This window comes from Mytilus galloprovincialis, chromosome 4 (assembly GCF_965363235.1).
Source record: "Mytilus galloprovincialis chromosome 4, xbMytGall1.hap1.1, whole genome shotgun sequence".
Classification (NCBI taxonomy): Eukaryota; Metazoa; Mollusca; class Bivalvia; order Mytilida; family Mytilidae; genus Mytilus; species Mytilus galloprovincialis.
This window is the reverse complement of record NC_134841.1, coordinates 44,357,537-44,372,515: the sequence shown is the minus strand read 5'-3', so window position 1 is coordinate 44,372,515 and position 14,979 is coordinate 44,357,537. Positions and strand designations below refer to the sequence as shown.

The window sequence follows — 14,979 nt, the reverse complement described above, 5'->3', positions numbered from 1 at the left end:
ATCTTCCACACTAGACCTTGTATTTTTTGCGGTAGACTTGGCATATTCGGCTTTAATTCAGGATTTTGTGTCTCCAGAGCCAGAACTTGTCATGAAAAGGGGGCACTGACTGATTAAAGGGAGGCTCCAGTCATGCTTCTGTGACCCCTATATAATCAACCAAATTTTTCACACGAAAGGCCCCCCTCCAAGCCCCCTGGATCCGCCTATGATACCATTCACATAGCATTTGAGCCTAATGATTAGGACACCGGTGGTTTGTCTCTGACAAAGCGAACAAAAAGTAAAGTTCTTGTATATAATGTCTTGCGAATTCAGCACTGTAGATGTGAATATTAGCGACAGAATAAAAAAAAATGCAAAAAGAGCAGATATTTAGTTAATATAAAAGGAAAATATGTCTTGAATTGGATATCCAATCACTGTCAGAGGTTATGTATTTCCTTGTATCATTAGGTTTTATTCTTTACATCGCAAGCCCAAAGACAGTACTTCTTTAAAAGAAAAGTTTGCAGTTGCATTGCAAGATTTAGATGAATTTGGCTAATCGTTTATCTTAATTCCTTATGGTTTTGCTTAACATCCGAATTGAAACATGACTATAGGTAAAGATGTAAGACTTCAAATTTCTAGCGCACAACTTTACATCTCGGTCATTGACTTGACATATATTGCGCTAGACATTGCTAATACAGGACCTTACGCATCCAGTAAAGGATTTATGCAGTGGGACCAGCGCCAATCAGACTACGGCTATCTATATATAATTTTCACGGAGTTATGTCAGCCTCATACTAATGTTGAGTTATGATAAAGCACTAGAGAAGTAAAATTGAACGATGCAGATCTATACTCTACTAATTATGTATTTAAGTAATCAGGATTAGGGTTAGGGTTACAGGTCATAATCCTAAGCCTAACCCTAACCCTATCCCTAACCCTAACCCTAACCCTAACCCTAACCCCAACTCTTACCCTAATCATAACCCTTACCCTTACTATAACCCTCACCTTAACCCTAACCCTAACCCTAACCCTGACCCTACCCCATACCCTACCCCATGGCCAACACCCAGTGCAAGAATTTCTCATTAGCACACAGAGTTTACAGTTCAACACTGCATTTTGTATTTTAGCGCTGGTAGTGAGAAAACATGCATTGCAAAACACTTTCAGCGCTAATCCATGCATTTTTAGCATTAGACTTGAAATCTTGAATCTTAACTCTTAAAGTATTTAATATACAGGGTTACTTCAATTTCTGTGCGAGTAACAATTATATAGTGTGCAATACTTGTGTGAATATATCACAAAAGAACATCGTATTAGATAATACTCCGATGAATTGAAATAGACTCTGGACCTTGCTTATTAGACATAATGAATGATAGTTCAGCCCCTGGTGCCAAATACAAAAAAAAAAAGAAATGTGATATGATTGCCAATTAGACCACCATCAAAAAGAGACCAAACGACACAGAAATTAATAGTTATAGGTCCCCATACGGCTTTTAACAATAAGCAATGTCCATAGGACTGGACATTGTAGACCGCACCACTAAGTCTGATGGACCAATAGACCATAGAAACCACATTAGACCCCCAGAGTAATTTAGACCCTGTATATTGCCTGTTGAATCTAATGGATGATAGCTACAGCCATTGATGCTTAGTTCATTTGTTGTGGTGCTAATATATATGCACCATTTAAGAATTTGACATCTTGGTCTAGTACACCAAAACCACTAAGTTTAATGGTCTAATAGGCCATAGAAGCCAGATATGACTTCACCAGAGTGATTAAGACCGTACACCTAGTTTTTAGACATTAAGGAGCTTAACTGCTGTCCACGGTGCTAATTTATTTTTGGTGGTACTTATAAAATATTTTAGACAGGTAGACATCTTCAACTTGCAGACGATTTTAGCAAGTCTGGTGGACCTATATGGTGTGTTTATCAGAATAGTTCCAAACTGATCGCTTAAGACCATTGACATTGAGGCGTAGACCTATTGGAGGCTAGCTCCTAACCATGGTGCTTATTTCCTTTTGGTGGTGCTTATAAATAGATGAGATGGGTGGATTTCTTTAACTTGTAGACTATTCTAGAAAAGCTGGTGGACCCTGCATGAGTGCTTTAGACCCTGGACCTATTATCTTATATCAATTAAAGGATAACTTCTTCCTGTGGTGCTAAATTCGTTTTTGGTGGTGCTTTCGGAGTTCAGTATTTTTGTGTTTTTACTTTTTCCTCTTCTTCAATGAATATTTAATATACCATAAAAGACCCAATGGACTTATAGATTGAACCCCATGTGCATATGGACCAAGGGGCCTTACGAACCAAGTTAGACCCCCAATGGGAGGGAAGCTACCCCCCCCCCCCCCCCGTGGTGCTAAGTCCATTTTCGGTGGTGCTTATATTTTTCTTTATTGAAATATACCCAAAAGGACCCCATGGACATTTAGAGTCGACCCCAGGTGCATGTGGACCAATGAGCCCTACAAACCAAGTTATACGTACCCCATAAGAATATTTTAGACCATTTACCCGTTTGTTGGACCAATGGGAGGCCAGCCACCTCCCGTGGTGCTTAGTTCGTTTTTGATGGTGCTTATATCTGTATTTAGTGTAATATATCCTAAAGCACCATAATGAGTTGGAAATTGAACCACAAGTGTATGTGGACCAATGAGCAATACAAACCAACTTGGACTCACAAAGAGTTTTATAAATCCATATACTAGTCTATTGGACAAATAGGAGGGAAGCCACCTCCTGTGGTGCTAAGTCCATTTTCGGTGGTGCTTATATTTTTCTTTAATGAAATATACCCTTAATGACCCCCATGGACATGTACAGTGGACCCAAGGTGCATGTGGACCAATGAGACTGACAAACCAAGTTAGACCCCATAAGAGTGTTTTAGAACCTTTTACTCGTTTTTTGGACCAATGGTAGGGAAGCCACCTCCTGTGGTGCTTAGTCAGTTTTCGCTGGTGCTTATATTTTTTTTTAATGAAATATACCCTAAAAGACCCCATGGGTTTATAGATTGAACCCCAGGTGCATATGGACCAATGAGCCTTACAAACCAAGTTAGACCCCCAAAGAGCATTATAGATCCTTTTACCCGTTTGTTGGACCAATGGGTGGTAAACCACCTCCCGTGGTGCTAAGTCCATTTTCGGTGGTGCTTATATTTTTCTTAAATGATATATACACCAACAGATCCCAGGACTTGTGTAGATTGGACCATATGTGCCTGTGGACTAATGAGCTTAACAAACCATCTTAGATCCCAATAGAGTGCTATAGACTTCTATGCACGTCGTTTTGACCAATGGGAGGGAAGCTACCTCCCGTGGTGCTAAGTTTTTTTTCGGTGGTGCTTATATTTTTTTTAAATGATATATACACCAACAGACCCCAGGACTTGTGTGGATTGGACCATATGTGCCTGTGGACTAATGAGCTTAACAAACCATCTTAGACCCCAATAGAGTGCTTTAGACCCCTATACACTTCAGTTGGACCAATTGGAGGGAAGCTACCTCCCGTGGTGCTAAGTTTTTGTTCTGTGGTGCTTATATTTTTCTTAAATGATATATACACCAACAGACCCCAGGACTTGTGTAGATTGGACCATATGTACCAATGGACTAATGAGCTGAACAAACCATCTTAGACCCCAATAGAGTGCTTTAGACCTCTAAACACGTCGGTTGCACCAATGGCAGGGAAGCTACCTCCCGTGGTGCTAAGTTTTTGTTCTGTGGTGCTTATATTTTTCTTAAATGATATATACACCAACAGACCCCAGGACTTGTGTGGATTGGACCATATGTGCCTGTGGACTAATGAGCTTAACAAACCATCTTAGACCCCAATAGAGTGCTTTAGACCCCTATACATTTCAGTTGGACCAATTGGAGGGAAGCTACCTCCCGTGGTGCTAAGTTTTTGTTCTGTGGTGCTTATATTTTTCTTAAATGATATATACACCAACAGACCCCAGGACTTGTGTAGATTGGACCATATGTACCAATGGACTAATGAGCTGAACAAACCATCTTAGACCCCAATAGAGTGCTTTATACCTCTATACACGTCGGTTGGACCAATGGCAGGGAAGCTACCTCCCGTGGTGCTAAGTTTTTTTTCGGTGGTGCTTATGTTTTTATTAAATGATATATACACCAACAGACCCCAGGACTTGTGTAGATTGGACCATATGTGCCTGTAGACTAATGAGCTTAACAAACCATCTTTGATCCCAAATAGAGTGCTTTAGACCTCTATACACGTCGGTTGGACCAATTGGAGGGAAGCTACCTCCCGTGGTGCTAAGTTTTTGTTCTGTGGTGCTTATATTTTTATTAAATGATATATACACCAACAGACCCCAGGACTTGTGTGGATTGGACCATATGTGCCTGTGGACTAATGAGCTTAACACATTATCTTAGACCCCAATAGAGTGCCTAAGACCTCTATACACGTCGTTTTGACCAATGGGAGGGAAGCTACCTCCCGTGGTGCTAAGTTTTTTTTCGGTGGTGCTTACATTTTTTTTTAAATGATATATACACCAACAGACCCCAGGACTTGTGTAGATTGGACCATATGTGCCTGTAGACTAATGAGCTTAACAAACCATCTTTGATCCCAAATAGAGTGCTTTAGACCTCTATACACGTCGGTTGGACCAATTGGAGGGAAGCTACCTCCCGTGGTGCTAAGTTTTTGTTATGTGGTGCTGATATTTTTATTAAATGATATATACACCAACAGACCCTAAGACCTGTGTATATTGGACCATATGTGCCTGTGGACTAATGAGCTTAACACACTATCTTAGACCCCAATAGAGTGCCTAAGACCTCTATACACGTCGTTTTGACCAATGGGAGGGAAGCTACCTCCCGTGGTGCTAAGATTTTTTTCGGTGGTGCTTACATTTTTTTTTAAATGATATATACACCAACAGACCCCTGGACTTGTGTGGATTGGACCATATGTGCCTGTGGACTAATGAGCTTAACAAACCATCTTAGACCCCAATAGAGTGCTTTAGACCCCTATACACTTCAGTTGGACCAATTGGAAGGAAGCTACCTCCCGTGGTGCTAAGTTTTTTTTCGGTGGTGCTTATATTTTTATTAAGTGATATATACACCAAAAGACCCCAGGACTTGTGTTGATTGGACCATATGTGCCTGTAGACTAATGAGCTTAACAAACCATCTTTGATCCCAATAGAGTGCTTTAGACTAATATACACGTCGGTTGGACCAATTGGAGGGAAGCTACCTCCCGTGGTGCTAAGTTTTTGTTCTGTGGTGCTTATATTTTTATTAAATGATATATACACCAAAAGACCCAGGACTTGTGTAGATTGGACCATATGTGCCTGTGCACTTATGAGCTTAACAAACCATCTTTGACCCTAATAAAGTGCTTTAGACCAATATACACGTCAGTTGGACCAATTGGAGGGAAGCTACCTCCCGTGGTGCTAAGTTTTAATTCGGTGGTGCTTATATTTTTCTTTAATCAAATATACCCTAAAGGACCCCATGGACTTGTAGATTGCAACCAAGGTGCATGTGGACCAATGAGCCCTACATACCAACTAGGACTCACAAAGAGTGTTATACACCCATATACTTGTCTGTTGAACCAATGGGAGGGAAGCTATCTCCTGTAGTGCTAAGTCCGTTTTCGGTGGTGCTTATATCTTTCTTTAATCAAATATACACTAAAGGACCCCATGGACTTGTAGATTGCACCAAGGTGCATGTGGACCAATGAGCCTACATACCAACTAGGACTCATAAAGAGTGTTATACACCCATATACTTGTCTGTTGGACCAATGGGAGGGAAGCTATCTCCTGTGGTGCTAAGTCCGTTTTCGGTGGTGCTTATATTTTTCTTTAATCAAATATACCCTAAAGGACCCCATGGACTTGTTGATCGCAACCAAGGTGCATGTGGACCAATGAGCCCTACATACCAACTAGGACTCACAAAGAGTGTTATACACCCATATACTTGTCTGTTGGACCAATGGGAGAGAAGCTATCTCCCGTGGTGCTAAGTCCGTTTTCGGTGGTGCTTATATTTTTCTTTAATGAAATATACCCTAAAAGACCCCATAGATTTATAGATTGAACCGCAGGTGCATATGGACCAATGGGCCTTACAAACCAAGTTAGACCCCAAAGAGTATTTTAGACTCTTTTACCCGTCTGTTGGACCATTGGGAGGGAAATTACGTCCCGTGGTGTTCAGTTTGTTTTTTGGCGGTGCTTAATTACTGCAAGGATTTGTATAGTAAGAACCTTCTTACTATACAAATCCTTGGATTAATGTAGTCCATATAAAAAAAAAACATCGATTTAAATTATTTTTAACTCATAGTTGTCCAAATGTATTTATTTTACTGATAAAGTCCGTGGTGCTTATTGTGGTTCTTCGTGGTAGAATCGGGGGATATTCTAACTCTAAAAAGGGGATTTCCCAAAAATCTATTACTTCCTGTCTCGTTAGTTCTCGTTGATTTGGGGTTTCACTAAAATCATGAATGTCGCCCTGAAAAGACTTGAAAAGACTAAATTAGACGATACTACATTATTAAATTTCCAATAATATTTCCTCCATCCGTATTTTTCTTCGTGTCAGAACTTTAATAAATTTTAAGTTAAACTTTTAATAAAAGAAAAACATGTATTTAAAAAAAATTGACGCCAAAACTTGAATAAAACACTATTTTTGAAGAAAAAACACATCCCATTTTTTTTTAAAATAAAGCTGGGAACAGTATATCTTATATATATATATATATATATATATATATATATATGTTCCTGAATAAACCTAACACATAACATGATAAACTTTTTGATTTTAAACCTATTCATGTTGACACTGTAGACAAACTGGTGAGAAGATCAATATATATAAAAAGCTACTGTAGTAGATCAGATATCATCGAATGTATTACGAGCTTGTGCACCAGTACTGAACAAACATATAACAACACTTATAAATAATACAATAGAATCCATTGAATTTCCAAGCAGACTTAAAGAAGCTAAGATCGTTCCACTTCACAAAAAAACCGATCCACTGGATAAAAAAATTATAGACTGACATGTGAACATTTTACCTACAATTTCAAAAGTATATGAAATGGTTATGTCTCACCACTTGACTGATTTTTTTAAAAATATTGTTCATGCTTTTCTATGTGCATTCATAAAAGGTCATGGATTCAGTTCAGATAACTTGGTTTATACTGCTTGAAGATTGGAAAACAGTTCTGAATAATAAAAAAAAATGCCGTATGTGGCAGATATATACTTATCGGGATCTTTCGAAAGCTTTTGACTGTCTACCACATGAAATTCTTTTAAGTAAAGTAAAGATATCTCTACGCGTTTTGTTAAGGTCCATTCAGGTTTTATTATTTTCTCGTTCAATTAGGATGTTTGGAACAGAATGTCTTTTTCATAAATATTGTTTCTATAATCAAATTCAACTTTCCCAAGTGCATGACTGACTAAAAACAAAGAAAGTTAAAGAACTTAAATAAATCCGACCGATTTGAGTTCATTAAAATATCTGTTCAAGTCCGAATTTTGACTTCTTCTGTAACAAAATGTAAACGCAATTAAATAAAATAGTAACTGATGAATTTGATCTACGAATTATCTAATTGAGTCTGTACAACTAAGCTGCTGCTAGAAGTGCATCTGGTAATCGAAAGGGGATATCGTAAATGGAGATTATGCAAATAATAAGATTGGGATTTCCTCCAGAATAGACGACATAAATCAAATTATTGTTTCTTCCTATAACCATTTCTGGAGATATTCCTTATTACATTGCTGCTGGTGTCTTGTCGTATGCAAACACTAATGTCCAGTATGGTCTGAGAAATTAAAATATTTACAACTCCTCAATGTCGAACCACAGCCTATAAGACCAGTGGACAGTTTTATTCCAGATACTCTTGAAAAGTGGCATGTGCACGATGTAGAAGTAACAAGTATTATAAGCCAGAGTCGGATCCAGTCATTTTAAAGATGGGGGCTCTATGCCCAGGATATAAGGGCGGTTCCAGCCATATAGCCCCTTTCAAATCATTCAAGTGCATTGATTGTCTTAAAAGGGGGTTCCGGGATCCACCACTAAATGCTTTACAGGATTCAAAAGAAAGCTGATTAATGAGGATGACCAGTTTTCCGAGGCTTTTCCATTGATTCACAAAAACATGATACAATTCACTGCCAGATAAGAAATGAGGATAGTGACATAAAACATCACCCCTTCTGTGATCATTTGTACGATAGTTCTGTGTGTGCCTGTGGAGACCCGATAGAAAATAATTTTCATTTTTTTTTTATGTTTGTACATTTTACATTTATCCGAGATTTGAGCTCTTTCAAAAACTGAGGATACTTAACAATTTCAATCTTGATGACCTGCTACAGGGTTGTTCAGGTTTAAATATTGATGAAAGCACGAGATATTTACATTCATGTATGTCCAACAATTTATTCATGAAACTGGAAGATTTGTATAATATTTGATGTAATAAAATAACTGTTTAAATTTAGTCTATAACCACATATACCACTCTTTTAGTCTGACTATGAATTATTAGAAATATATTATTTAATATGAGATGATTAAATCCATGTGGGAAATGATTTGTATAGACGTTGCCTTTTGTTCAATCCCTTTGTTTGAAAATAAGGTTTTATAGTAAAGCCATAAACAAAAATATTTTGAAGATGAAGAATTTCAGGTCTTTTCATTTCGAGTCTTGGCAAATAAAATATGTATTTGATTCATTTTTGTTTTCTTTTTATTCTTTAATTAAATGTTTAACTTATGATTTGGTAAAATTTGAATTAAAAAAATGAATATATATAAAATATTTCAAGTTTCAAGTTTTTATTAAATATTGAGAATTTGTTGAATGCAGCGAAACGTATCTTCGGGTCTTTTCAGGGTCACCTTTAGGTCTTAGTGTTACCCGTTGATTCTGTCTCTTGTTCCGGTTGTCGCTCTCTGATCACAAGGATCAGCATGAAGGTAGTTTACAACTCAAATATTCTATGTATCTACTCTAATAAAAACATAAATAGTAACCCTTTCTGCTTAATTGGATATAGCCTCTTACTCCGAGGTACATTAAAGCACCACCCAATGGCCCGAAAGCGACAGATGAAGATCGATTCCATTTTCTGGTCAACTCGGAAAGATGGTACCTAGACGAAACAAATTATAAATTTAGAGCGTTTTCCAATTACAATCATTATTGAATTTTGACTTTGCAGAATGTGCATGTCGGGGCTAGTTTTTGAACTGTTACTTGAGAAGGAAAAACTGAAAATGACCCAATCCCCCTATTTAAAACACTTAATTGACAACATTTACCTTAAAATTTGCCGACAGAGAGAGAACTATGATACAATATGATACTACAAGTGATTTACTTACATACATTTTGTTTAAGGCATTGTATACAGTCGTAACGTTTGTTTGAAACCTATTTCGTCTTCTGAGCCCCCGTTTTTTTAAGAGTCTGGGGTACACTGTATAGTGATGTGGCATGTCGGTCGTGTCATCTTCAGTCCAGACCAGCACTGAAACCATTTTTTAAAGAGTTATGCACCTTGGAAAATTGCATTGTTATAGCCCTCTCATGTTTACAATTCTGGTCAGATACATGTATAATTGATTTAGTTTCATAAATAACTAAATCATAGGTTTTTATCAGCAGGGTATTTCACACTTTTGAAAACAATGTGGGAGACATTAGAACTCTTTAATTGTATTTAGACTCAAGAATACATCTCTGTTTTGTTGCATTATTTTATTATTATTCTTTTGTAGCTCAACATTTCTTTCCCAGCCACTGGCTGTCAAAAGCTTATTGAAGTTGACGATGAAAAGAAATTGCGACCGTTTTTTGATAAACGTATGGCCCAGGAAGTTACTGCTGACAGTCTTGGTGATGAATGGAAGGTTTGTAATCACATCATGAAAAAAATCTATAACCTATACTTTAAAAAAAAAATGAAAAAACTTTCAGCATCCCAGTCTTGTAAGCTCACATGGCCAGTAGAGATTGCTTTGTTGGACACCTGGCAGTGTCACAATTTCAATTTTACCAGGCAACAACTTTTACAAGATGCCACTTCTGTATTAGGGGTCACCAATTCTTCAATAAAAAAATACAACAATAATTGAATGATCCTATATCAATCAGCTGTCTGAACACAATTAGTTTCTCAATTTAAAAATAAGGAAAAAGAATCATGGTTTCTTTTGTCCAAATTATGGAAGACTGATTTTCGTTTCTCTCTACAAGATTGAATTATTGTTAGTCAAACGTCTAGTTGATCAGTTCAGATTTAACATGTTTTTTTATGTAGAAAATTTTAGAATTTACTACATTGTAATTAAGGCATATTCTGATTTTATATGGCAAATCTTTCAAGTGCACTTTTAAGAAATAGAAATTTAAAAACTTGCATTGAAAACAGCAGTTGTACTAATCACATTATTTATGGTTATAAACTGAAAAAAATGAAAAAATGAAGCACCATGAAAATTAATGCATAATAAGATATCCTTATAACTTTTCCATTTCTGTATGATTCTAAATTTTATCAACAGGGATATGTAGTACGTATTTCTGGAGGCAATGACAAGCAAGGATTCCCCATGAAGCAGGGAGTTCTGACTAATGGTAGAGTACGTCTGCTGTTGTCTAAAGGTCACTCTTGTTTCAGACCAAGGAGAACTGGTGAAAGACGCAGGAAGTCAGTCCGTGGATGTATTGTAGACAGTAATTTGAGTGTTTTGGCTTTAGTTGTTGTCAAGAAAGGTAAATTGATATTGAATCATTTAAAGATTTAAACTCAAATATACTGCTATTGTTCTAGAGTTATATCCCTTTAGAAATGAAATAAATGCTGTATTTTTTATTCTTTAGAACTTGAGTTTGACTCTACAAATGTTATAGACTTATGCGATGCTTATTAATACACAAACAAGGATGAAGATTGAAATCAGATGACATCACTTTTACTGTTCTAGAGTTATGTCCATTGCTAATGGAAAAAATGCTGAATATTTAGTTTTGAGTTCTCTAACTTAAGTTCGTCTCAACCAGATGTTATGAATCTTATACACAATGCTTACAACAAAAATAAAACCCAGATCAAATTTGAATTTGGATGCATCACTTTGTTGTGCCCCTTTCAACAGCAATTTTTTATTTCCCTTCTCTTAAGTTTGCCTTGACCAAATGTTATGAATCTTATACACAATGCTTTTTACCACAAAATTCAGACCAACTATGAATATGCGAAGCGTCACATATACCATTCTTAAATTATGTCCCTTTATAACGTTTATTCTAATTTGTTAAAAAAAAAATGTCTTCAATTGTTGTGTGTTTATGATTTTTTTTCCCCCTTTGATAAAAGATTTGATATGTATTAATTTACTCATGATTGTTTTGTTTGTATTTATCAAAAATTTCAATAGATTTTATTTGCTTCTTAAAATATCAAAGTATTAGCAAGACTTAATATGGTCCTATCGGCACAAATCCCTCAAAAATGTAGTATTTAAATGAAAAGTAGACATTGTTCTTTTTGAGCTTCTTTAAGTAATTCAAAGATATGTTTTCCCAGGAGAAAAAGACATCCCTGGCCTCACTGATACAACCATCCCAAGAAGACTTGGTCCAAAGAGAGCCAGTAAAATCAGAAAACTCTTCAACTTGTCAAAAGAAGATGATGTCAGACAATATGTCGTCCGCAGACCACTTGCTGTGAAAGAAGGTTAGTTTTCCCTACATTGTATATTGTGGCATTATATTATAAGCATATCTTTTTGTCAATATGAATTTAAAAAAAGTAGATGTTGGAAATATGTAAATAAGATAGTGACCCAATGACACACTGAGTGTTCACTATATATTTTTGAAGGAGAGTTCCTGACTAGTAATTTTTGGCTTTGCCAGTCAAAAGGCGAGAACTAGAAATTTTATTGCCATTTAATTAATTTTTTTAGTCTTCCTTACAAAATAGTTTTTCAGCTTTTGCTATTAAATGATATGTTTGATCAGTTGATACAACCATATTTTATAATCTTGATGCATCTTAGCTGACTTATTATTGAAAATTCTCACGATTCCAAAACTTGTGTACAAAATATCATTTTCATATAGGAAAATCCAGTTTGCTGTCCTTGTTATTTCATATTTTGTTGTTATAAAGTCAAATTTATCGTTCTACAAATTTATTTGAATATAGTTTTCAAATTATATTGTTTTAGGAAAGAAAACATTATAATAAAAAACCAATGTTTTTTGTTTTTGCAGGAAAGAAAGCTCAGTCAAAGGCTCCCAAAATTCAGAGACTTGTAACTCCAATTGTACTACAACGTAAAAGACACAGATTTGCCCTCAAAAAGAGGCGTCACGCTAAAAGGAAAGATGATGCTGCAGAATATGCTAAGCTCTTGGCACTCAGACTGAAGGAGAAGAAAGAAAGAAAAAGAAGTCGATCTAACAGTAGAACATCTGTGTCACAGTCGCAATCTAAAGCATAGACTATGGCCATTGCTGATCCAAATTAAAAAAAAAATGAAAAGATATCGTTTTCATTTTATTTCCTTCTAAAGAGAAAGAAAAAGATGAGGACTATAGACCAATGAAATAGGAACTCTATAACAAAATTAGACCGAAAAAGTGATATCAAAGGATCAACACAACCTTCTTGTATTCCCCACACCATAGCGAAGGGGGCATTAAGTTTTAGCCTTGTCCATTTGTACGTACGTCTATACATCCCAAATTTGGTTTCCATTCTCTAACTTTAGTTTGCCTCAGCCAAATGTTATGAAACTTATACACAATGCTTATCACCACTAAATACATATCCAGTGGCCGATCCAGAACTTTTACTAAGGGGGGGCAACTCCAGTCATGCTTCAATGGTTCCCTATATAATCAACCAAATTTTTTTTGCTAAAGGGGGGCCTGACCCTGGATCCACCTATGATATCAGGTTTGAATTTTGGTGGCGTCACTTTAACCATTTTAGAGTCATGCCCCTTTACAAATGGAAAAATTCCTAAATTTTGTTTCCCTTCTCTAACTTAAGTTTGTCTCAACCAAATGTTATGAAACTTATACACAATGCTTATTACTACAATATGTAGATCAAGTTTGAATTTTGGTGATACCCTTTTACTGTTCTAGAGTTATGCCCTTTACAAATGAAAAATTGCTGAAAAATTTCAAAAATACCAATCAAGTAATTTTTCTTAAATTTGAGTTATCTTCCCTTTGTCCATGCAATTAGAAATCAATGCTTTTTGAAATCTTCTTTGAAAATTGGAGTTATTTTTCTTTGTCCAGAATGGTAGTTGAATCAATATACAATGCAATATTCAATTTTACTTCCAACTGATTAATTAACGCAATCTTTACCTTTGGTGCTTACAAGCACTTTGATAACCATTCTAGGGTTATGCACCTTACAAGGCTTTACAAATGGAAAAATTGTTTAATTTTATCATTTCTGTTCTCTTAACTTAAGTTTGCTCTACTGAATTTAATGAAATGTATATGTAATGCTTATTACCACTAAACTCGGTATAAGTTCAAAATTTGGTAGCTTCACTTATGGTATACAGTTCTTGAGCTATGTCCAATTTCACTAGTGTCATGTTCCTGACCGTATAAACACTAACAACAAAACAAAGTCGACCATTCACCAAATGTATTTCAAATTAGTGGTATGGAGTTAAAGTTGCCACAATAACCAGTTCATAGATTAATGACTGCTTGTCTTGTGCAAAAATCATCTGATTCTCCTTTAAACAACAGCTATTCAATCAGAACAAAACAGCCACTTGTTGAAAATAAGGGTAAAATGCAAGTATTGGTGTTGTCTGATATCCTGAAGTCCAATGTACAATACTGAAATAACGAGGTCCAAATCAGATATTAGTCATTATTTAGGGATTGACACTACAGTACTATTCAATCATTGTCACATGTAGCTTTTGGTTGTAGAAAAAAAACAAAAAAAAGACCGTTAAAACAAAGATTTTAAAACCAGAGAAAACGGTGCACAGTACAATTAGCACGACTTTACCAGATGACAATACAATAACTTAAAATACTGGCTGAAAAAAAGCGTGAGCACTTTCCAAATTGTTTGCAGGCAGTATTTACTTACACGAAAAAATCAAACTTCAACTTCATATATAACTAAATATAGAACAATGGTGCATGTTGATTAAAAATTATACCATTTCCACAATTAATATTACCAATAGGTAAGAAGATCCTCTTCAAATAGAATGATTTTGAAAGTGAAGAAAACTGCACCTTGATTTATCAGCATGACATAAGAGGACAATACAAACACTCCAGGTTACTACACCCAGGCTAAAAATGACCTGTGTGAACTTTGACTCGGTCACAACCACGAGATGTATGTTCTATTATAGATAAAGAAAACTTGCCATTGCAAAATTTATATTGTCCTGCTCTATTTACTGTCCATTTTTACCAAAAATTTTAGAAATAAACCTCGCTGTATAATTTTGTATGCCTCCGCCGTAGCAGAGGGGGCATTTAGTTTTACCCTTGTCTGTCTCTACATCCCAAAGTTGGTGTCCGTTCTTAAACATTAGCCTGTCGCAACCAAGTCTTGTGAAAGTTATCCATAATGCTTGTTACTACAAAACTGATCAAGTACAAATGTTGGTGGTGTCACTTATATTTTTCTTCAATTATGCCCCTTTGTTTGGTGTGCATCATCTGTGTCCCATCTACACATTCCCCATTTAGTGTTTTTAACAGTATTTTTGAAGGAAAAAACGGTTATTGATTCAAACCGAGGTATGTTGTTTTCTGTCACTAAATGCAG

At 35.9% G+C, this 14,979-nt stretch overlaps 1 protein-coding gene across 1 annotated transcript; it reads left to right on the top strand.

Moving 5' to 3' along the window:
• Nucleotides 1-9,018: 9,018 nt before the first annotated feature.
• Nucleotides 9,019-12,689, top strand: LOC143072231 (small ribosomal subunit protein eS6-like). Its single transcript, XM_076247074.1, has 5 exons — nt 9,019-9,109; nt 9,914-10,045; nt 10,700-10,910; nt 11,725-11,874; nt 12,417-12,689. Exons 1-5 carry the CDS (start codon nt 9,104-9,106, stop codon nt 12,644-12,646), a joined length of 729 nt encoding a protein of 242 aa, XP_076103189.1. The 5' UTR covers nt 9,019-9,103; the 3' UTR covers nt 12,647-12,689.
• The last annotated feature ends 2,290 nt before the right edge of the window (nt 12,690-14,979 follow it).

Excerpts from the sequence above, each read along its gene's own strand:
- LOC143072231 (XM_076247074.1), top strand. Across the intron at positions 10,046-10,699 it reads GTCTTGGTGATGAATGGAAG|GGATATGTAGTACGTATTTC; the intron begins GTTTGTAATCAC and ends TTTTATCAACAG. Across the intron at positions 11,875-12,416 it reads ACCACTTGCTGTGAAAGAAG|GAAAGAAAGCTCAGTCAAAG; the intron begins GTTAGTTTTCCC and ends TTGTTTTTGCAG.